Source organism: Panthera uncia, chromosome X (assembly GCF_023721935.1).
Source record: "Panthera uncia isolate 11264 chromosome X, Puncia_PCG_1.0, whole genome shotgun sequence".
Classification (NCBI taxonomy): Eukaryota; Metazoa; Chordata; class Mammalia; order Carnivora; family Felidae; genus Panthera; species Panthera uncia.
In genome coordinates, this window is record NC_064817.1 from 99,689,177 (window position 1) to 99,708,307 (window position 19,131).

General features: G+C 42.5%; 1 protein-coding gene across 1 annotated transcript; it reads right to left on the reverse strand.

The window, feature by feature from the left end:
* Positions 1-278: 278 nt before the first annotated feature.
* On the reverse strand, positions 279-5,783 carry LOC125931950 (uncharacterized). Its single transcript, XM_049644246.1, is given in 4 exon segments — positions 279-2,196; positions 2,198-3,876; positions 3,878-4,393; positions 4,425-5,783. Coding segments are annotated over 4 exon segments (5,142 nt in total). The 3' UTR covers positions 279-608.
* Between the last annotated feature and the right edge of the window lie 13,348 nt (positions 5,784-19,131).

Genomic DNA, 19,131 nt, shown 5'->3' on the forward strand with positions numbered 1-19,131 from the left:
TTTAGTAACCCAGCCTTGTTATGCCCAGAATTCGTGATCCCCAAAGACCACTAGGGAGCCGAGTCTGATGCAAAAGCAAAAGAGCCTTTATTCGAGCTAGCTCGAGCTCAACCCCCTACCTGCACCAATGAGATACCGGGGAGAGAGAGCGAGTTTCAAAAGGACAAAGGCTTTATTGGGGCCTAGGGGTAGTTGGTGAGGTAATGGCAGTGGCCTCAGCAGATTGGCTAGGGAAGGGTCCGAGTCCTGTTAGGCAGGTGAGGTGGGGGGGTGTTGCTCAAGGGGAGGAGGTGTGGTCAAGGTGAAGGACACAGAACAAGATGGAGTCGGCCGGCATAGGCCTGCCCTTTCATTCCCCCCTTGTCATGTAGCTTACGGACCCAATCATGGGACCGGCTGCATTTATGGTGACAAGGGGAACAGAGTTTGGAGGTTTACACAAAGTTCTGGGAAGCAAGTGTCCCTGGGGTGGTTTTGGGAGGTCTGATTAAGTATTGTCCCCAAGCTGGTGTCTATGATCTGCCAGGTGATGTTTTGGGGGGCGTGGGGACTCCCGGAAGCATGAGCAATGACAAGCAGAGTTAACAGAGTTACCAATATTAGGTGGGTCAAATGCGCTGTAGCTTGAGCTTGAGCGGGTTGTGTTGGTCCCGACTGATGGCCCATCGCGTGACAAAGTCCTTCCGGATCGAGGAGGGGTCTGCTGGCCGAACGTGGGTGTGATGGACCCAGGTCGCGATGCCGTCTACTTTGAGAGCCGTGGGGGTTGTCAGCACCACGATGTAGAGTCCCTTCCAGCGCGGCTCAAGGGTCTCTCGGTGGTGCCTCTTGATGTAGACCCAGTCTCCCGGCCTGTACTGATGAGGTGTCGGGGTCGGGCCAGCCTCATAGATGGCACAGAGGCGCGGCCAAATGTCCTCGTGCACCCTCTGGAGCTCTCTCAAGGAAAGAAAAAGTTCTTGATCTTTAAACTCAGCAATAAGTTCAGCTCGAAGGCTGGGAATAACAGGGGGTGGCCTGCCAAACATGATCTCATAGGGAGTAAAACCCAGAGTGTAAGGAGTGTTTCTAACCCGGTAAAGGGCGTACGGTAGGAGAGTCACCCAGTCCCTGCCAGTCTCCATGGTTAATTTGGTAAGGGTCTCTTTTAGGGTTCTATTCATTCTTTCTACCAGTCCTGAGCTCTGGGGCCTATAAGCACAATGTAATTTCCAGTTTGCCCCCACCGCCTTGGCTACTGCCTGTGTTACCTGCGAGATAAAAGCTGGTCCATTGTCTGATCCTACCATGGCAGGAAAACCATACCTGGGTAAGATGTCTTCTAGTAGCTTCTTAGCCACCGTCTGAGCCGTTCCATGCTTGGCTGGGTATGCCTCCACCCAGCCAGAGAAGGTGTCTGTAAATACTAAAAGATATTTATAACCATACTTTCCTGGTTTGACTTCAGTGAAGTTGACTTCCCATTGGGCTCCCGGTCTGGTGCCTCTGAGCCTTGTTCCTTTTTTATTTGATGTGGCCCTCGCATTGGTGAGTTGGCAGGTCTTGCAGGCAGATACAACTTGCTCTATTTTGGTGTCCTGTTGGTGAATCTTGATTCTGGCATGTCGGATTAAGTCTTTTAATTTTTGGGCCCCCATGTGAGTAGACCGATGCATGTGCTCTAATATTGAGACTCTGAGCCGGTCTGGCAGCACGAGCTCCTTGTTAGGTGTATACCACCATCCCTTTATCTCCTGGGCCATGGGGAGTTTCTTGATCTGCTGTAACTCCTCCTGGGAGTATTTGGGCAGGTCTGGTAAAACTGTGTCTCCCGGGTCCAGTAGTTGTATGGTCATGGTGGGGACTGAAGTAAGGGCTACTGCCTTGGCTGCCTGGTCAGCCTTTTGATTACCTCTAGCTACTGGATTATCAGCTTTTTGGTGCCCTTGGCAGTGGATAATGGTTAGCTTGGCAGGAAGCCATAAGGCCGTAAGCAGGTTAAGTGTCTCCTGCTTATTTTTTATAGTCTGTCCTTTTGCCGTCAGTAACCCCCTCTCCTGATAAATTGACCCATGAATATGAGCTGTGCCAAACGCATAACGGCTGTCTGTGTAGATGTTAAGCCATTTTCCAGCTCCCAGCATCAGCGCCTTGGTGAGGGCTATAAGCTCTGCTCGCTGGGCTGATGTTCCGGAGGGTAGAGCCTCCGCCCATGTCCGTTTCGGTGACCACCGCTGCACCCGCATACCTGTGTCCGTCTCGCACAAAGCTGCTGCCATCAGTGAACCAAGTAGCCTCGGCATCGGGGAGGGGCCGGTCGGTCAGGTCTGTCCGGAATCCATGTACTTGTTCCAGGATTCCCGCACAGTCATGTAGTGGAGCACCTAGGTCAGGGTCAGGCAGCAGGGTTGCAGGATTGAGGGCTGCACTGGGGTGGAACCGCACTCGTGGAGGGTTGAGTAGGAGGCTCTGGTAATGAGTCACACTTGTGTGGCTCATCCATCTATCAGGAGGCTGTTTCAGGACCCCTTCAATGGTGTGTGGGGTCGTGATCCAGATCTCCTGTCCTAGGGTCAGTCTGTCTGCATCCTTGACTAGGAGTGCTGTCGCCACAATAATTCTTAGGCATGGCGGCCAGCCGGCAGCCACTGGGTCTAGTTTCTTGGACAGGTAAGCCACTGGGCGGTTCCAGGGGCCTAAGGCTTGAGTTAGAACCCCTTTTGCTATTCCCTTATGTTCGTCTACAAAGAGGTAGAAGGGCTTCGTAATGTCTGGTAGGCCCAGGGCTGGGGCACTTAGGAGGGCCTTTTTTAACTGATTAAAGGCAGTTTCTTCTTTTTCAGCCCATTTAAATGTTTTCCCCTCTTTGGTAGCTTCATATAAGGGCCTGGCGATCTCAGCAAAACCTGGAACCCAGAGGCGGCAGTAGCCGGCTGATCCTAGGAATTCCCTCACTTCTCTTTGGGAGGTGGGAGTAGGGATCTTCAGGACAGTTTTTTTTCTGGCATCTGATAACCGCCGCTGTCCGCCCTCCAGGATATATCCCAGGTAACTTATCCTCTCCCTGCATATCTGAGCCTTCTTCGCAGATGCCTGGTACCCTAAGTCCCCCAGGGTAGCCAGCAGGTCCTGGGTCCCTCGCTCACAGTCTTTGGCCGTGTTGGCAGCAATCAGGATGTCATCTACGTACTGTAGGAGGGTGAGGCCAGGGTGCTCCCTTCTGTACTCACCCAGGTCCTCATGTAGTGCCTCGTCGAAGATGGTGGGCAAATTTTTGAATCCCTGAGGTAGCCGTGTGCAGGTGAGTTGCCCACTGTAGCCCTCCTCCGGATCATGCCACTCGAAGGCGAACAAGGGTTGGCTCTGGGGTGCCAGCGGCAGACTGAAGAAGGCGTCCTTTAAATCTAGTACAGTATACCAGACCCTGGAAGGCGCCAAGGAGCTCAAGAGAGTATATGGGTTGGGAACAGTTGGGTGTATGTCCGTGACCCTCTTATTTACTTCCCGGAGGTCTTGTACTGGTCAGTAGTCATTTGTGTGAGGCTTTTTGACCGGCAGTAGGGGGGTGTTCCAGGGAGACTGGCAAGGAACTAGTACCCCTAGGCTTCGTAGTCTCCGGATGTGTGGCTGGATCCCCTTCTGGGCCTCCTGAGACATGGGGTATTGTTTGATCCTTACCGGACTGTCTCCTGGCTTGAGCTCTACCAGGACTGGGGTCCTATGAGCGGCTAGTCCTATTGCCCCCATCTCTGCCCAAACCGAGGGGAATTCTTGTAGCCATCTGTCTATATTATCCTCTCTCGGGAGTGCCTCCTGGTGGAGGCGGTATTCATCCTCCAGTTTCATGGTCAGGACCTGGATGGGGTGGCCCTTGCCATCGGTGACCTGAGGCCCCCCCTTGTCTGAAAGTTATCTGAGCTCCAATCTTGGTCAGTAAGTCCCCTTCTAACAGCGGGTAGGGGCATTCTGGTATTACCATAAAGGAGTGGGATACCCGTCCCATCCCCAAATCTACTGTTCTTCGGGTAGTCCATGAATACTGGCTCATACCAGTTGCCCCTTGTACCCAGGACTTCTTGCTGGCTAGTTTTCCTTGTGGGGTGCAGAGGACCGAATGTTGTGCTCTGGTGTTGACAAGGAAGTCAACAGGGGTCCCCTCCACTTTAAGAGTTACCCTGGGTTCGGGGACAGGGTCCGAACCCCGACTCCCCTAATCACTTAGTTCATCTAGCTTTAGGACTTTTACTGGATCAGTCTTGCTTCCCTTCCCACTGGCCCTTTTCGGACAATCTCGGGCCCAATGCCCTATCTCCTTGCAGTATGTGCACTGATCCTTCTGCAGCCTCTGCTTCCCCCCCCTTGGTGGTTCCTTTACCTTTTCCTGTGTCGTCTGCCAGCTGCCGGAGACGGAGGTCTCATTCCTCGGGGAAGTCAGCAGTGGTAGCTAGTAGTATTCTGGCCAGGTCTCGAGTCTGCTTACTGCTGGCAGCCACCATGGCGTGAGCCTGCTTGTCCTCAGGAGACTCCCGGTTATTATATACCTTTTCAGCTACCACCAGTAAGTCCTGCAGACTTTTTTCTCCTAGTCTATCTATTTTCTGTAATTTTCTCCTAATGTCTATGGCCGATTGGTTTACAAAGGCCATGATAACAGCTGCCTTACTTTCCAGAGCCTCTGGATCCATGGGGGTATAGGTACGGAATGCCTCCATGATCCATTCTAAAAAGGCAGCCAGAGATTCATCTTTTCCCTGTTGTACATTTCCTACCTTGGCCAAATTGGTTGGCTTTCTAGCAGCCATTCGGAGACCCCCCATTAGAGTCTGGCGGTAGACCCGGAGCCTCTCCTTACCTTCTGCCGTGTTGAAATCCCACTGGGGCCGACTTAAGGGGAAGGAGGCATCTATCTGAGCCTGGTTGGTGGTGGGATTCCCGTCTGTGCCCGGAACTAGTTTTCGGGCCCCATTGAGGATTCTTTCTCTTTCTTCAGTTGTGAACAGGACCTGCAAAAGCTGCTGGCAATCGTCCCACGTGGGCTGATGGGTAAAAAGAACAGAGTCTAATAAATCAATAAGCCCTGCCGGTTTCTTGGAAAACTTAGGATTCTGAGCTTTCCAATTGTAGAGGTCATTAGTGGCGAAAGGCCAATAGTGATGGGGCTGATTCCCCTCCGCGTCTGGGGGTCCGGTGGCTTGCAGGGGCAGAATAGTGGAGTCGGCGGCGGAGGCGGATTGCTCCCTCTGAGCCCTTTGTCTGGTGAAGGGCGGGCTTCCCACTGGAGCGTTTCCGCCTCCCACTCTCGGAACAGCGTCTGCCTCCCCCGGAGGGGGAGGATGGTGTTCTTCCAGCATCCTAGAGGGGTTATATGGGGGAGGAAAAATTAATTCTTCTTCAGTCCCCCCTTGTAGAACAGGGTAGAGGGGTGCTGAAGGCTGGGTAAGACTTTTCTTCTTCTTTGTCCCCGGCAAAGCAAGAATGGGTTTTGGCTCCGGAGGGAGCGGGGCTAGGAAGGGCTTACGCCAAGAGGGTGGGTCTTCTACAAGGTCCTGGCAAGTGATAATGTAAGGGAGCTGATCAAGATGGCCCGTCTTAGGCCGAGAGATGATACTCCTGATTTGGTGGATGGTAGGGAGGTCGAAGGTCCCCTCTGGTGGCCATCCGACATTGAAAGTTGGCCACTCGCTAGAACAAAAAAACTGCCACCGACCCTTTCGGACTTCCACACTGAGGTTGTTAGCTCTTCCCCTCACATCCTTAAAGTGATCAATCATAATACTTAGAGGAGTAGTCTGAGTCTGTCCCATAATGTCCATCCAGTAACAGTAACAGAACAAAACAGAGAAACACAAAAACAGACAAACAGAGGGCCCCTAGAAAGTCTTCCAACTCCGTGGAAGCAAAACTGAAAGCTAGCTTAGACCTTTGAGGGGATTCCACGTCCCTCCACAACCGATGAGGGGATTCCATGTCCCTCCAAAACCGAAAGCTAGACGACGGCCTCACGCCGACCAGCGGGAGCGACCCGCCTCGTCTCAGACCTTTGAGGGGATTCCACGTCCCTCCAAAACTGATGAGAGGATTCTATGTCCCTCCAGAAGGGAGAATCGGAACATCTTCTGAAACTCCCGGCCGGTGATCCTCCAGTGCGTCCACTTAGACCGCGTCGGGCACTACCAGAATTCCAGAAATGATCTCACACAGAAAAGACAGAACAAACAGACAGACACTAATCGTGGCCAGTCAGGCTCTCTGGGTCGGGGGTCCCTCGGGGGTCTTGGGGATCCCAGACGAGCCCCCAAATGTTATGCCCAGAATTCGTGATCCTCAAAGACCACTAGGGAGCCGAGTCCGATGCAAAAGCAAAAGAGCCTTTATTCGAGGTAGCTAGAGCTCAATCCCCTACCTGCACCGACGCAGCGGTGAGATATCGGGCACAGAGAGCGAGTTTCAAAAGGACAAAGGTTTTACTGGGGCCTAGGGGCAGTTGGTGAGGTAATGGCTGTGGCCTCAGCAGATTGGCTGGGGAAGGGTCCGAGTCCTGTTAGGCAGGTGAGGGGGGGGGGTTACTCAAGGGGAGGAGGTGTGGTCAAGGTGAAGGACACAGAACAAGATGGAGTCGGCCTGCGGAGGCCCACCCTTTCAGCTTAACTTCCAGTGTGATTCTTTGTTCTCCCCCATCGGTAAAATTTCTGTGGAGAAATAATGTATTTACTATGTCAGGTGATGGATATGTTAATTTGCTTGATTGTGGTAATCATTTCGCAATGCAGATATACATCAAATCATTATGTTGTATACTTTAAATAATATAATTTTACTTGTCAACTGTACCTCAATAAAGATGTGAAAAAAATAATTGATCAAATGCAAAGACTTTATTGAAACACAATGCTGGCAATTAAAGTTCAATATAATAAGTGAATAGTTTAAAAGTTCTGCTTTCTTTGTGGCATGTTCTATACTGCTTTCTTTACTTATCTTTTTGGTTCCTATTTTAGAATCACGCTCTATGGGTTGCCACAATGAATTAGGCCCGAGGCTGCTTTGTGTTTGGATCCATTCACCTTCCTTATACAGGCCAAACTGAAACCAGTGTGAGTTCAAGGGGTTAGGGGGCATCTTCTAAGCCTCTTCAACAGCTATCATGTGTTGCTACTCACTGAAGCCCTGGGATGTATGTGGGGGAAAGGTGCAAAGCATTAGAGCAAGTTTAATCAATACACTATACTAAAATTGACATTTCTTCCTTCCTGAGCCTTGGGCCTGTTTCTTTAGATTGACTGTAGCTATTATAAACAGCTAGTAAAGGACTTATGTCTAAGAAGGTGACCTTGAACAAAACAGAAAAATGCAAATCTTGGATATATACCAATGTAATAATTTGTATTTATGTATTTTTGTTCACATGAGCAATACCACAATCTGTTGAGTAGGAAGCTCTTCTCCTTTAAAGAGGATTGGCTAATCCTACAGGATAAAATGAAATAGGCCTTTTTACTGATTGGAGGGACTTTCTCACCTCTCAGAACCTAGATTTCAAGACAGTAGAGATGAGCTGCCTCTAATCACGTGCAATCATGGAAGATATAAATGTCATTCCTGAGCCCAGACCTTTTGATACAAGTGTCAGTGAAAGCAACAAAATCAGTAGCAGCACCAGCAGTTTAAGAAAGTGGACGGTTTCTGGGGAAGCCAATATCTTGGGCAGCAGTTGCTGACAAATTTACCTTCAGAAGTTATATGTGAGTTCTGACCATACTGGCAAGCTGTAAGAGATACCAGTGCTTACCCTAGACATGAAGATAAACATGCCACTCCATAAGACTGTTGTTGGCACCAGTAGTGGTCACTTGTAATGAAATATGTGTCCAGCAAAATAAAGATATTTGGGGTTCAGACCAGAAGCTTCAGGGAAGAATAAGATAAGAAAGGGCAGAAATAAGCTGAAAAATATATTTTGGAATAGACAAGTATAAACTCTCATAAATAAATGACTTGAGGTGGTGGGATGAGGGGGAGTACTATGGACTGAATTGTGTCCATCAAAAATTTATATGCTGGGAACCCTAATCCCTAATGTGATTTTATTTGAAGATGGAGGCTCTGAGGAGGTTAATAAGGTTAAATGAGGTCATAAGAGTGGGGTTACTGTCCTCCTAAGACATAGGAAAGCTCTCTCTCTCCAGCATGTAAAGGCACGGAATGAAGGTAGCACCTACAAACAAGGAAGAGAGCTTTCGCTGGAAACCAAATTAGCCAGCACCTTAATCTCAGACTTCCCATATTCCAAAACCATGAGAAATAATTTTCTGTTGTTTAAGCCACCCAGGCTATGGTACTTTGTTATGGCCCCATGATCAGACTGACACAGATTTTGGTACTGAGAAGCAGAGCGCTGCTGTAACAAATACCTAAAAAAGTGTCAATGGAATTAAAGCCGGGTACTGAATAGAGGCTGGAGGATTTTTAAGGTGTGTGCTAGAAAAATCCTGGATTGCCATGAAGGGACTGTTGGTAGAAATATGGATGCTAAAGGTGATTCTTGTGAGAGCTCAGAAAGAAAAGAAGAGAGCTGTAGAGAAAGCCTCCATCTTCTTAGAGAATACATAATCATGGAAAACATTATTGATAGAAATAAGGACATTAAGGGTCATTCTGACCAAATCTCAGGTGGAAATGAGGAGTAGCTTATCAGAAACTGGAGGAAAGGCAATCATTGTAATAAAGTGACAAAGTACTTGGCTGAATTGTGTTCTAGTTTTGATGAAAGGTAGAAATTCCTAGTGATAAAACTGAATATTTAGTTCTGAAGATTTCTAAGCAAAGTGTTGAAGGTATGGCCTTGCCCCTTTTTAATACTTACAGTAAAATGCAAGAGGAGAGAGATAAATTTAAGGAGTTGTTTAGCAAAAGGAACCAGAACTTGAAGATCTGGAAAACTCTAACCATGTCCATAATACAACAAATAAGGAAGACGGTTCTGAAGAGAACATTAAGGGTGTGGCTAAACAACCATTTGATAAGGAAATTAGTATGGGTATGAACCACAAATATAGTCAGTAACCACAGAAGAAGCAAGCAATAGAAATGGCATTATATCAATAGAAGCACTGCCAGCTGGGACTAAAAGACACAGAAAAAATGAGATCAAATGAAAGAAGGGAAAAATCACCCAGAAGGTGTGTTGGAGATCATCAGGGCTGCCACTTCCCAACACAGGCTCAGAGGCCAAAGCTGCTTTTTCCTCAGTTCCGGAGAATGAGAGCCTTGCCGAGAGCAAAGGGGAAAGGCTATCCATCTGACCTGAATGGGCGGGGTCCCCTCCAGCTCTGTGGGTGACACTGCACCACTTTGGTCCTGAAGGACAGAGCATCAAGCCAAAGAGGATTATTCTCTAGCCTTAAAAACTAATGGAATTTGCCTTGCTAGGTTTTGGGCTTGTTTGGAACCCATAATCCTTTCCTTCTTTCCAATTTTTCCCTTTTGGAATGGGGATGTTTATCCTATGCCTATCCCACCATTATATTTTGGAAGCACACAACTTGTTTGGTTTCACAGGTTCACAGCTGGAAAATAATTTTACCTGAAGATGAACTGTATTAGTTTAGTATTAGTATCTCAAGTGTTACTCAAATCTTATTTAGATGATATTTAGATGAAACGTTGGACTTTAGAGTTGACACTGAAATGAGTTAAGACCATTGGTATTTTTGGAGTAGAATGAATGTGTTTTGCATGTGAGAAGGACACGCATTTTGGAGGCCCATGGGTGGAATGCCATGGACTAAATTATGTCCCCGTCAAAATTCGTTCTTGAAGCCTTAACCCCAAGTGACTACATATGAAGATAGAGCCTATAAGAGGTAATTAAGGTTAGGTGGCGTCCTGATTTGGTAGGATTGGTGTCCTTATGAGAAGAGACACAAGAGGTGTCTCTCTCTCTCCCCCTCCCCTTCCGGATATATATATATATATATATATATGAAGGCATAGTGAGAAGGAAGCTGTCTATAAACCAGGAAGAGAACCCACATCAGTAACCAAATCAGCTGCCACCTTGATCTTGGAGTTACCAGCCTTCAGAACTTGAGAAACAGATTTCTGTTGTTTAGACTACCCAGCCTAGGGGCACCTGGGTGGCTCAGTCAGCTAAACATCTGTCTCTTGATTTCGGCTCAGGTCATTATCTCACAGTTTGTGAGTTCAAGCCCTGCATCGGGCTCTGTGCTGGCAGCGCAGAGCCTGTTTAGGATTCTCTGTCTCCCTCTCTCTGCCCCTCCCCTGCTTGCCCTCTCGCTTTCTCTATCAAAAATAAATGAATAAACTTTAATAAAAGACTGACTAACCCCTTAGTATTCTGTTATGGCAGCCCAAGCAAACTAATATGGGGGTGGTGGCAGTGACATGCATTTAGAATGGTTAGGGCTATCAGTATCAGTTCCTTAGACACAGAGATACACAAGAATTCAGATTTACACCACAATTAATATTCAATGGATAAACAGTGGGATTGGGGTTTCAAGTTTTGCCTGGAAAAAGTACACATACTTCTACACTGGAGAATAATCCAACTAGATTAAAGAGTTACTATTTAAGAATGAAAACACACCTGTAGGTGCTATGAGTAATGTCTTACATGGAGCCAGAAGATCTGATATCTGATAGCACAGGCCAAGGTGAATTCATTTGTGACTTCAAAATGTTAGTTAAGTTGCATTTTTGTAGACAAAGTCCCACATGGGGATCAAGGCTCCTACACTGGGAAAATATTTTTGATCAGTGTTTCTTGTTAGTTGCATTCTGATTTCTGGCAGAATGTATATCATTTTTAATGACTCCCTAAAGGCAAAACCTTATGAAGTATAAGCAGAGGGGCAGCACAGGGCTAATGAAAGCCTTGGGATCTCTACAGGATAACAAAAATACAGAGATAAGAGCAGAGAATTGGAAACTTGGGAAATTCAGGGCCCCGAACTTTTGCCTTTTACAAATGTCAGAACCCTGATCATAACATAGAAATGTAAGATATATATTAAGTGGAAAAAAAGGATTACCTGTTTTTTCCTAAACATTATCGATGAGTTTCTGGTGATATGATATATTTATGTACACTGGGATACACATTTAAACTTAGAAAAAAGTGAGTTTCATGAGAGATTTAATCCAGTTTTTGGAATGGGGAATTGGAAGCCTATTTTAGCAACCACCTTTAAAGAATTAACACATATAAGGGAATGGGTCAAATTACTGACAGTAGTTTTCTTTGGCCATTGGGATTATGAGTGGCAGTGTAATGGTAAAGAGTGTAGGCTCTCAAGATAGACTGCTTGAGTTTGAATCTTGACTAAAGTGTGATACCTTAGGAAAATTTCTGAAGTTTTCTGCACCATGTTTCTTCATTTGTAGAAAAGTAAATATCAATAACATCTTTTGCCTTTGGCTGTTGTGAGCATTAAATAAAATAATCCATTGGAAAAAATAGCAGAATATCTTATCCATAGTAACTGCTCCAACACTGTTATACTGTTAGGTATTATTTTCTTCAAAAATTTCAGAATCTTCTACAATAAAACTATATTCTTTTATTAGCAGAAAAATGTTATATTGAAAAGATATAACACTATTGGGGCATCTGGGTGATTCAGTCAGTTAAGCATCCAACTCTTGATTTCAGCTCAGGTCATGATTTGTAAGATAGAGCCCCATGTTGTCAGCGCAGGGCCTGCTTGGGATTCTCTCTCTCCCTATCTTCCCCTCCCCTTCTTACACTCTCTCTAAAATAAATAAATAAACTAAATATATATATATATATATACATATATATATACATATATATATAAAACACTATTGAAATATACATAAATATATATCCTTTATTTTGTGTATCTTGCAATTTTAGATTTGGACATACTTTTAGTCATTTATTTTGTAATCCAGCAAAACTAATCTGGATTCTAGACAAATATATATACAATCTACATTTTAATGTTCATAGCTCTTGCATTCCATTTCTGACAGTGGTCCACTGTGGGAGTTTATACATGTTATATAATCCCTCTATGTAAAATGAGGATAATAATACCGAGTTTGTATGGTTGTGGTGGTGATTAGGTTAGGTAAACAGGAAAGGCTTCTCCTTGCATAGTGGCTGGCATACAAAAGACATTTAATCAGTATTAGTGACCATCATCTTCTACTCACCTTAACAAGTTAGACCAAGTAGTCTGGCATGTACTACGTTTCAGTACAGTTGTTTTTCAATATTGAAATCCAGTTCAGGCCACAATATCTTCTTGCCAATGTTTCATGTAGGCAATTTCCAAATATACATAGATTGTGTAGCCAAAACACACTTGTATCAACTTTTTATTTTGCAATAACCATGGGGCAATCTGCAATATATACCTTCAATGTCAATTTTCTGTGTGGTGCATAAATGATTATCTCAAGAAGTTCCCTAAGGAACATCCACTCACTGAAATTAAAGCATGTTCAGTCTGAAATTCCATTACCTGGGCAATTTGATCAGGCTAAAGGTGTGAGTCATAGAAATCTTTTAATATCAAAGCTTCCATATAGGTGTCATATTACCATCTGAGGTATGAAGTGGTAGACAATGGTTTATAGAATATTTATTTATTCAAAGTTTATATATCTGTTTTGAGAGAGAGAGAGAGCATGAGTGGGGGAGGAGCAGAAAGAGAGAAAGAATCCCAAGCAGGCTCTGTGCCGACAGGGCGGCTCTATCTCATGAACTGTGAGATCATGTCCTGAGCCGAAACCAAGAGTTGGATGCTTCACAGACTGAGCCACCCAGGTGCCCCTATTTTTGCTTAAAATACACAGATACTACCTCTATTATGGTATAATTAACTTTTCATACTTACCCTGTGAAGAATCTCAAAAGAGACTTAATATACATTGTGAACACGCCAATTAAAGACATTATGAAATGTCTTGAGATTTATAATGATAGAAAAGACTTTTTGTCAATTTCTGTTTATTTTTATTTTGTGCATGAAATTACTCTTGAGTAGTTAACAATCAGTATCTCAATGCCATCTGGCATTTTGTGGATAAGCACATCTCCAAAATCATAAGGTGAAATATCAATTGTAAAAAACAGAGGTTTAAGTTCTCTGTAATGTACTAGAACAGGCTCTTAAGTCAATAACTGTTTGCTAGTATCAAAAAAATCCTTAAAACTAGAAATTCATTGCCATAGAGTATCAGACAGCCCTACTCTCACAATCCAAGAAGTGCTACAGCTCAGCAGAAATTGCCTTTTGTGAAATAAAAGTTGATACACTGAAAAATGCCAGAAGCCCCTTGAAGCCTACCCATTCCTAAAGATAGTTTGAAGATCCATTTTTGTTTTGAAGCAGGTAACTTACCAATTCTACTAAGTGAACATTAGCAGCACTGATGTGTAATAGACTATGTTTTCCAAATTCTGAGCCTTTTCATTCTCTAAACCTGAATTCCTGATGTGTAGTGATTAAGGGCAGCAATCTTTGACGTCAGGGAGACCTTGGTTTGAATCCTGCCTCCATCAATATCTTGTGACACTTAATGAATTACTTAATCTCTCTGAGTCTCAATTTTCTCATCTGTTAAGTGGTAATAGTCCTCAAGTTTGTTTACAAGGATTAAATGAGTTCATATAATGATCTCCAATTCATTAGTCTATCTATTTCTATCTTCTGCACCCAGAACTTCGAAGTAGCAATGATCAAGATTAACAATGGCATATTAAAATATTATTTACATATTATTGCAAATAATTTTACTTATAGAACATATAATTAATATATTGCCCTCTCAACAGCATTTAACCCAACTAGACATGCCCTCCTGAAGCACTCTCCTCTCTTCATTTCTGGGACACCACATTCTCTTGACTGTCTACTGCTTTTTCTGAGTCTCCTTTGCCAGTCCAACATTCTCTGTGCAGTCTTAAATCTTGGTGTGTTTGACGACTTAATCTTAGGATCCTTCTCTTCCATTCTGCTCTTTTCTCTCCTCTTCACTCTTCATTTTTCCTCTATAATCACTGTCTAGGAGACTCAATTCTAGTATTGTGGTTTTAAATACTATTAGTTTCTTGATGATTTCCAAATTTCCATCTAAAACCCAGACCTCTGTTCTGATCCAGATTTGTATTTTGCAACTTTTTGACATCACACCACTTAGATATTTGATAGGCATCCAAAGTTAGTGTGTCAAAAAAGACCTCATGATTTTCATCCAAAATCAAGAACAACAACTTGTTGCTCACTTAGTTACCCTCAGTTTAGTAGATGTACCACTGTAAAATTTCTGTTCCTCAAACTGAAAACCTAGAATTCATCATCAATTTGTTGCTTTCTTTAATTCTCCACCTCCAATGCATCACCAAAACCTGTGGCTTTACCACCAAAATAAGTCCCCAATCAGTTCACTTCTCACTACCCATTCTCCCCACAATAAATAGAAGAAAATTCTGAAAATGCAAATCAGATACTATCTCTCCCCTGCACTGAATACTTCAATGGAGTCCCATTGCTCCCAAGATAAAATCTGTATTTCTTACTCAGCCTAGAGGGTTTTTAAATGATCTAGTTCCAGACCACTTCTCCAACATCATCTCATGTAATTTCTCCTCAATAAGCTCTAACAAAACAGGCCTCCCTCTCTAACATCCTAAACTCCTTTGTAACCTATGCCTGGAATGTTTTAACCCCAGATCCTGATTTATTTTTATCTCAGTCCAAATGTCACCACCTTAGAGAGGTCTTTATTAACTTCCCTTACCCGGTTATACTATCTTGTCACCTTGTTTACATTCTTTAGAATACCTAATATAATCTACAATTATCTTGTCTATTTACATGCTTATCTGTTACCTCAAGTACAGTGTAAGCTCTATATGAGCAAGGATAATTTTTCCTAAAATAGTTTTTCTTCCTCAGAAGTGCTCACCATATATTTGTGAAATGAATAAAGAATATATATATATATATATATGCACTTAGAACAATGGCTGTGTTCAAAAAATAGTAGCTATAAATGTTACTCAATAAAATGAAGATAAGGATGAGGGAAGAGGAAAAGAAAGAAGGAGATGGATAAGGAAAAAATAGAGGGAGAACATGGGAAGAGGGTGAGAAATTTCTTAAGTATTTCCATAAATTTATACTTTGTTAATTAAATGATAAAGGCACAATGCATAGAATTCCAAACAACAACAACAACAAAAAAAAAACTTATTTCCATTGAGCTATGGAAAATCACAAGGGGAAAATAAATTTTGAACTGACAGATAATGTCAAATAGCCCTCTCACTATGAGGGATATTTGGTCTCATTTGTAGCATCATTTCTCATATTGTTAACAGGGCACTGACATTCTCCACCAAATATTGCACATCAGTAAGCTTTCCTGCGAGAGACCACTTGGGTTATTCAAACTCTAGAAATGTTTTTCTTCTTTGGAGAAACTGGCACATCTTTTATTTACAAGTGAATAGACAACCTTAGTTGGAATGATGCTAATTCTGGCTTATAATACCTCCCAAAGAATGCCGTTAAAGTCTGTAATTTGGTATTTTAATGGATTTGTTAGACAATGATTCCAAGAGTTATAAACTACTTTCTACCGCAAAGGTTTCTATTTAAGCTCCTCTATCTCTAAATTCAAGCTGCTTTGAGCAGGAGCACTCCTGTCTATCTATCTATCTATCTAGGTAGGTAGATAGATAGATAGATAGATATAGGTAGATAGATATAGATACAGATATAGATATATGTATGTATATATATAGATATAGATATATGTATGTATATATCTATATATGTATATATAGATATATATCTTCCACATTAATCTTGATTGGTACCATAGTTTATGTAGTGAATTATTCTGCAAATAGTTTGAACCCTACTTTCCTGTTATGCTAACATGTTGTCAAAGGCTCTCTGTCTTCATGTTATGTTCTTCTTTTATAATAGAAACTGTGTTGCTTGGTTTTTTTATTATTACATGTATTTTTTTATACAATTAGGGATATTAAATCTGGTGTAATCATTTAGAACCATCATTGAAGAGTCATTGCATGAACTCTGCAAAGTTAATCTAAACACATTCTGTCTCTATTCCTCTCTCCCTCTTCCTTCTTCCTTCCCCTTCCCTCCTTCCCTCCTTCCCTCCTTCCCTCCTTCCCTCTTCCCCTCCCTTTCTTCCTATATATTTAGGTATGAATATTTACTCTGTATTGCAGTGTTGAAGAAGATATCACAGTACTAAACCATTAACAGGAGCGTCCTCATTAGTGTAAATTAATATCTCTGAACAGTTAGTGATGATAATTATAAGGTGTTTCTTTAAAAAGCAACATTTGAATCAATTACCTTATTTCCAGTAAGAATGGTATGTGTGATGCCTTATTATTCTATATATTAGCACCACATCAAGTAGTTATGGCTATATTTTTTGGTTCCAAGATAAAAGTAAAGCCTTAGTGTATGAGTCCCATCAAGCAGGTTGGCTGATATCAAACTCTTCAACATGCCAAAAAGCAGTCATTTTAAATATGTTGTGACCTCAGTTTCCAGTGTGGACTCCCTATCCAACTGTTTGCTAGAAGTGTTGACAGTAGATATACATTATCTTCTGTTATCACATTTTCTTCTCAAAGAAATTCCATACTTCTTACTGTAAATCTAAAACTGTAATTTAACTAAACAGTCTATCTTTTTAATAACACACTTCTCTATGCTAAACCTAACCAAAACCATAACAGCCTAAAACTACAGAGATCTAAAGAAAATAAAACACTAACCAGGACTCAAGCACAACACAGATATAGATGTATAAGCACAGTTCCCTTTGCTACACACAACAGATTTAGAAATATGGACTTTAAGGGGAGCCTGGGTAGCTCAGTCGGTTAAGCTTCTGACTTCAGCTCAGGTCATGATCTCACAGCTTGTGGGTTTGAGCCCTGCATCAGGCTCTGTGCTGACAGCTCAGAGCCTGGAGCCTGCTTTGGATTCTGTCTCCCTCTCTCTGCTCCTCCCCCACTCACGCTCTGTCTCTGTCTCTCTCTCTCAAAAATAAATAAACATTAAAAAAAAAAGAAATATGGACTTTAAGGAAACAATTCTCCATCCTCTTCCTCCCACAGTTTTTTTCATTTTCATGGGCTTTTGGCCTGGATGTTTCTAAATTGCTGGACAGTTAAAATACTAAATATCCAGTTTCTTTGGAAATGAATCCCACTGAATAGGGAAAGGGTTACATTAGGCAGGGAGAGATAAGGGACCTTCAGGGAGGCAGACTGCAGCTACAAGTGGGAGGCTGAAGAAGCTGCAGCAGGGGAGTTTGGGGAGAAAGAGAAGATAAACGTGTTCCGGACCTGCCTGGGCTAGGTGTCATGTGTGAGGTCTCACAAACTTTCTGATAAGGTCCCAATAGAAAGCCACGGGCAGATATCCCCAGCGGCCCCTGGGGACCCCTCTCACTCTTGAGAGCTTTATACTTTCCCTCAATAAATTCTACCCTTTGCTCACTTTCTGTTATCTGCAAGATTCATTCTTTGACTCCGTGAGACAATGACCAGTGTCTCTCCCACCCTCCTGTAACACCACCAGGAGTCATCAAATTTTGCAGAACTGAGAACTTTAATTATTTTACCTCCAACTCTTCTTCAGGAGCTTTAAGTAGTGTGGAAGTAGTAAAACTGTTACACCTGCTAGCCATAAAATGAGCAATACAAAAGATAATATGTTAACTTCAGGGTGGGAATTAACGTAATGTGCACATCATGTTTTTTGAATGAAACTTTCAAAATTGGAGACTATCATATAGTCAGTGAATCTTTTAGGTGGGGCTTTTTAAAAAATCATTTATATAAGGCCATGTTTCTCAAAATATTCTCTCGTGGAACATGTTCTGTGAGATGCTATACAGAAAAAAAATGTCTACTTGTCAAATTCTACTTTTAGGAGTTCCTGCACTGTACATTCTTCTCTAGAAGATTTACAGTGCTATTAGTATATTAAAGACAGGGTCATGAGCAGCAGTAATAAAACATTTAACCTTGCTGAAATGAGAGATCTCTGAATGTATTTGCCTTCTTAATATTCTTTCCTCCCACTCCATGTGACCCTTACCTATTTATCCTGAAGAACTTGCTATAGAAATGTTGATGAAACAATTTTTTAAAAAATTTTTTGTAATGTTTATTTATTTTTGAGAGACAGAGAGAGAGCACGAGTGGGAAAGGAGCAGAGAGAGAGGGAGACACAGAATCCGAAGCAGCCTCAGGCTCTGCACTGTCAGCACAGAGCCCCATGCAGGGCTTGAACTCACCAACCGTGAGAACATGACCTGAGCTGAAGTGGGCGCTTAACTGAGGGAGCCACCCAGGTGCCCAGAAACAATTTCTTTTCTAAGCCAAATGGGGGGCCATGCCTGTTTCAAAGACCCAGTCTTTTCCCAATCCCCCCAACTAATTTATTCTTCAGATAATTTTTCTTAACAGCAATATTATTAAAAAGATATTGTTTCCTTTCAAAACTGAATCCTTAAATGTCAGTGCAATAAAACACAAAGGGATACAACAGTCAATAACTGCTTCCTTCTTACCAGTCTAACAATTAATAGTCAATTCTTTAATTTACTCGAAAATCCTTCTCTTGACACTATTTCTATCCTCAGAACAAAGTTTTATCTCTCACTTTCTTTTCATTGCCAAAGTGCCAGTTGGTTGCTAGTCCCATCAAGTCTACATCAAATAATCCTCTTGAATGCACTTAAAAATGATACATATTTCCACACCTCTCTGCCTCTGCTTATTTTCTTCAATCCAGAATGAAATGAGCTTGTTCCAACTTTTCATTTGTTGAATTAATAAGCTATTTTTTCCAGTTTTATATATAACTTGCTCTTGAATCTTTCTTAGTCACTTTTTTCGTAATGAATCTTTCATTTGTTTGCATTTTTATAGAAAATTGCTTATGCAACTAATCCTGCTTAAAACTATATTTAATTTTGTTTCATATAAAACTGTTTTTTACTATGTTTACAGACTGTAAATCTCTTGAGAGCAGGAGACCATGAATCATTCTACTCTATATTATGTAGAACAGCATCTTACACAAACTGGCATTA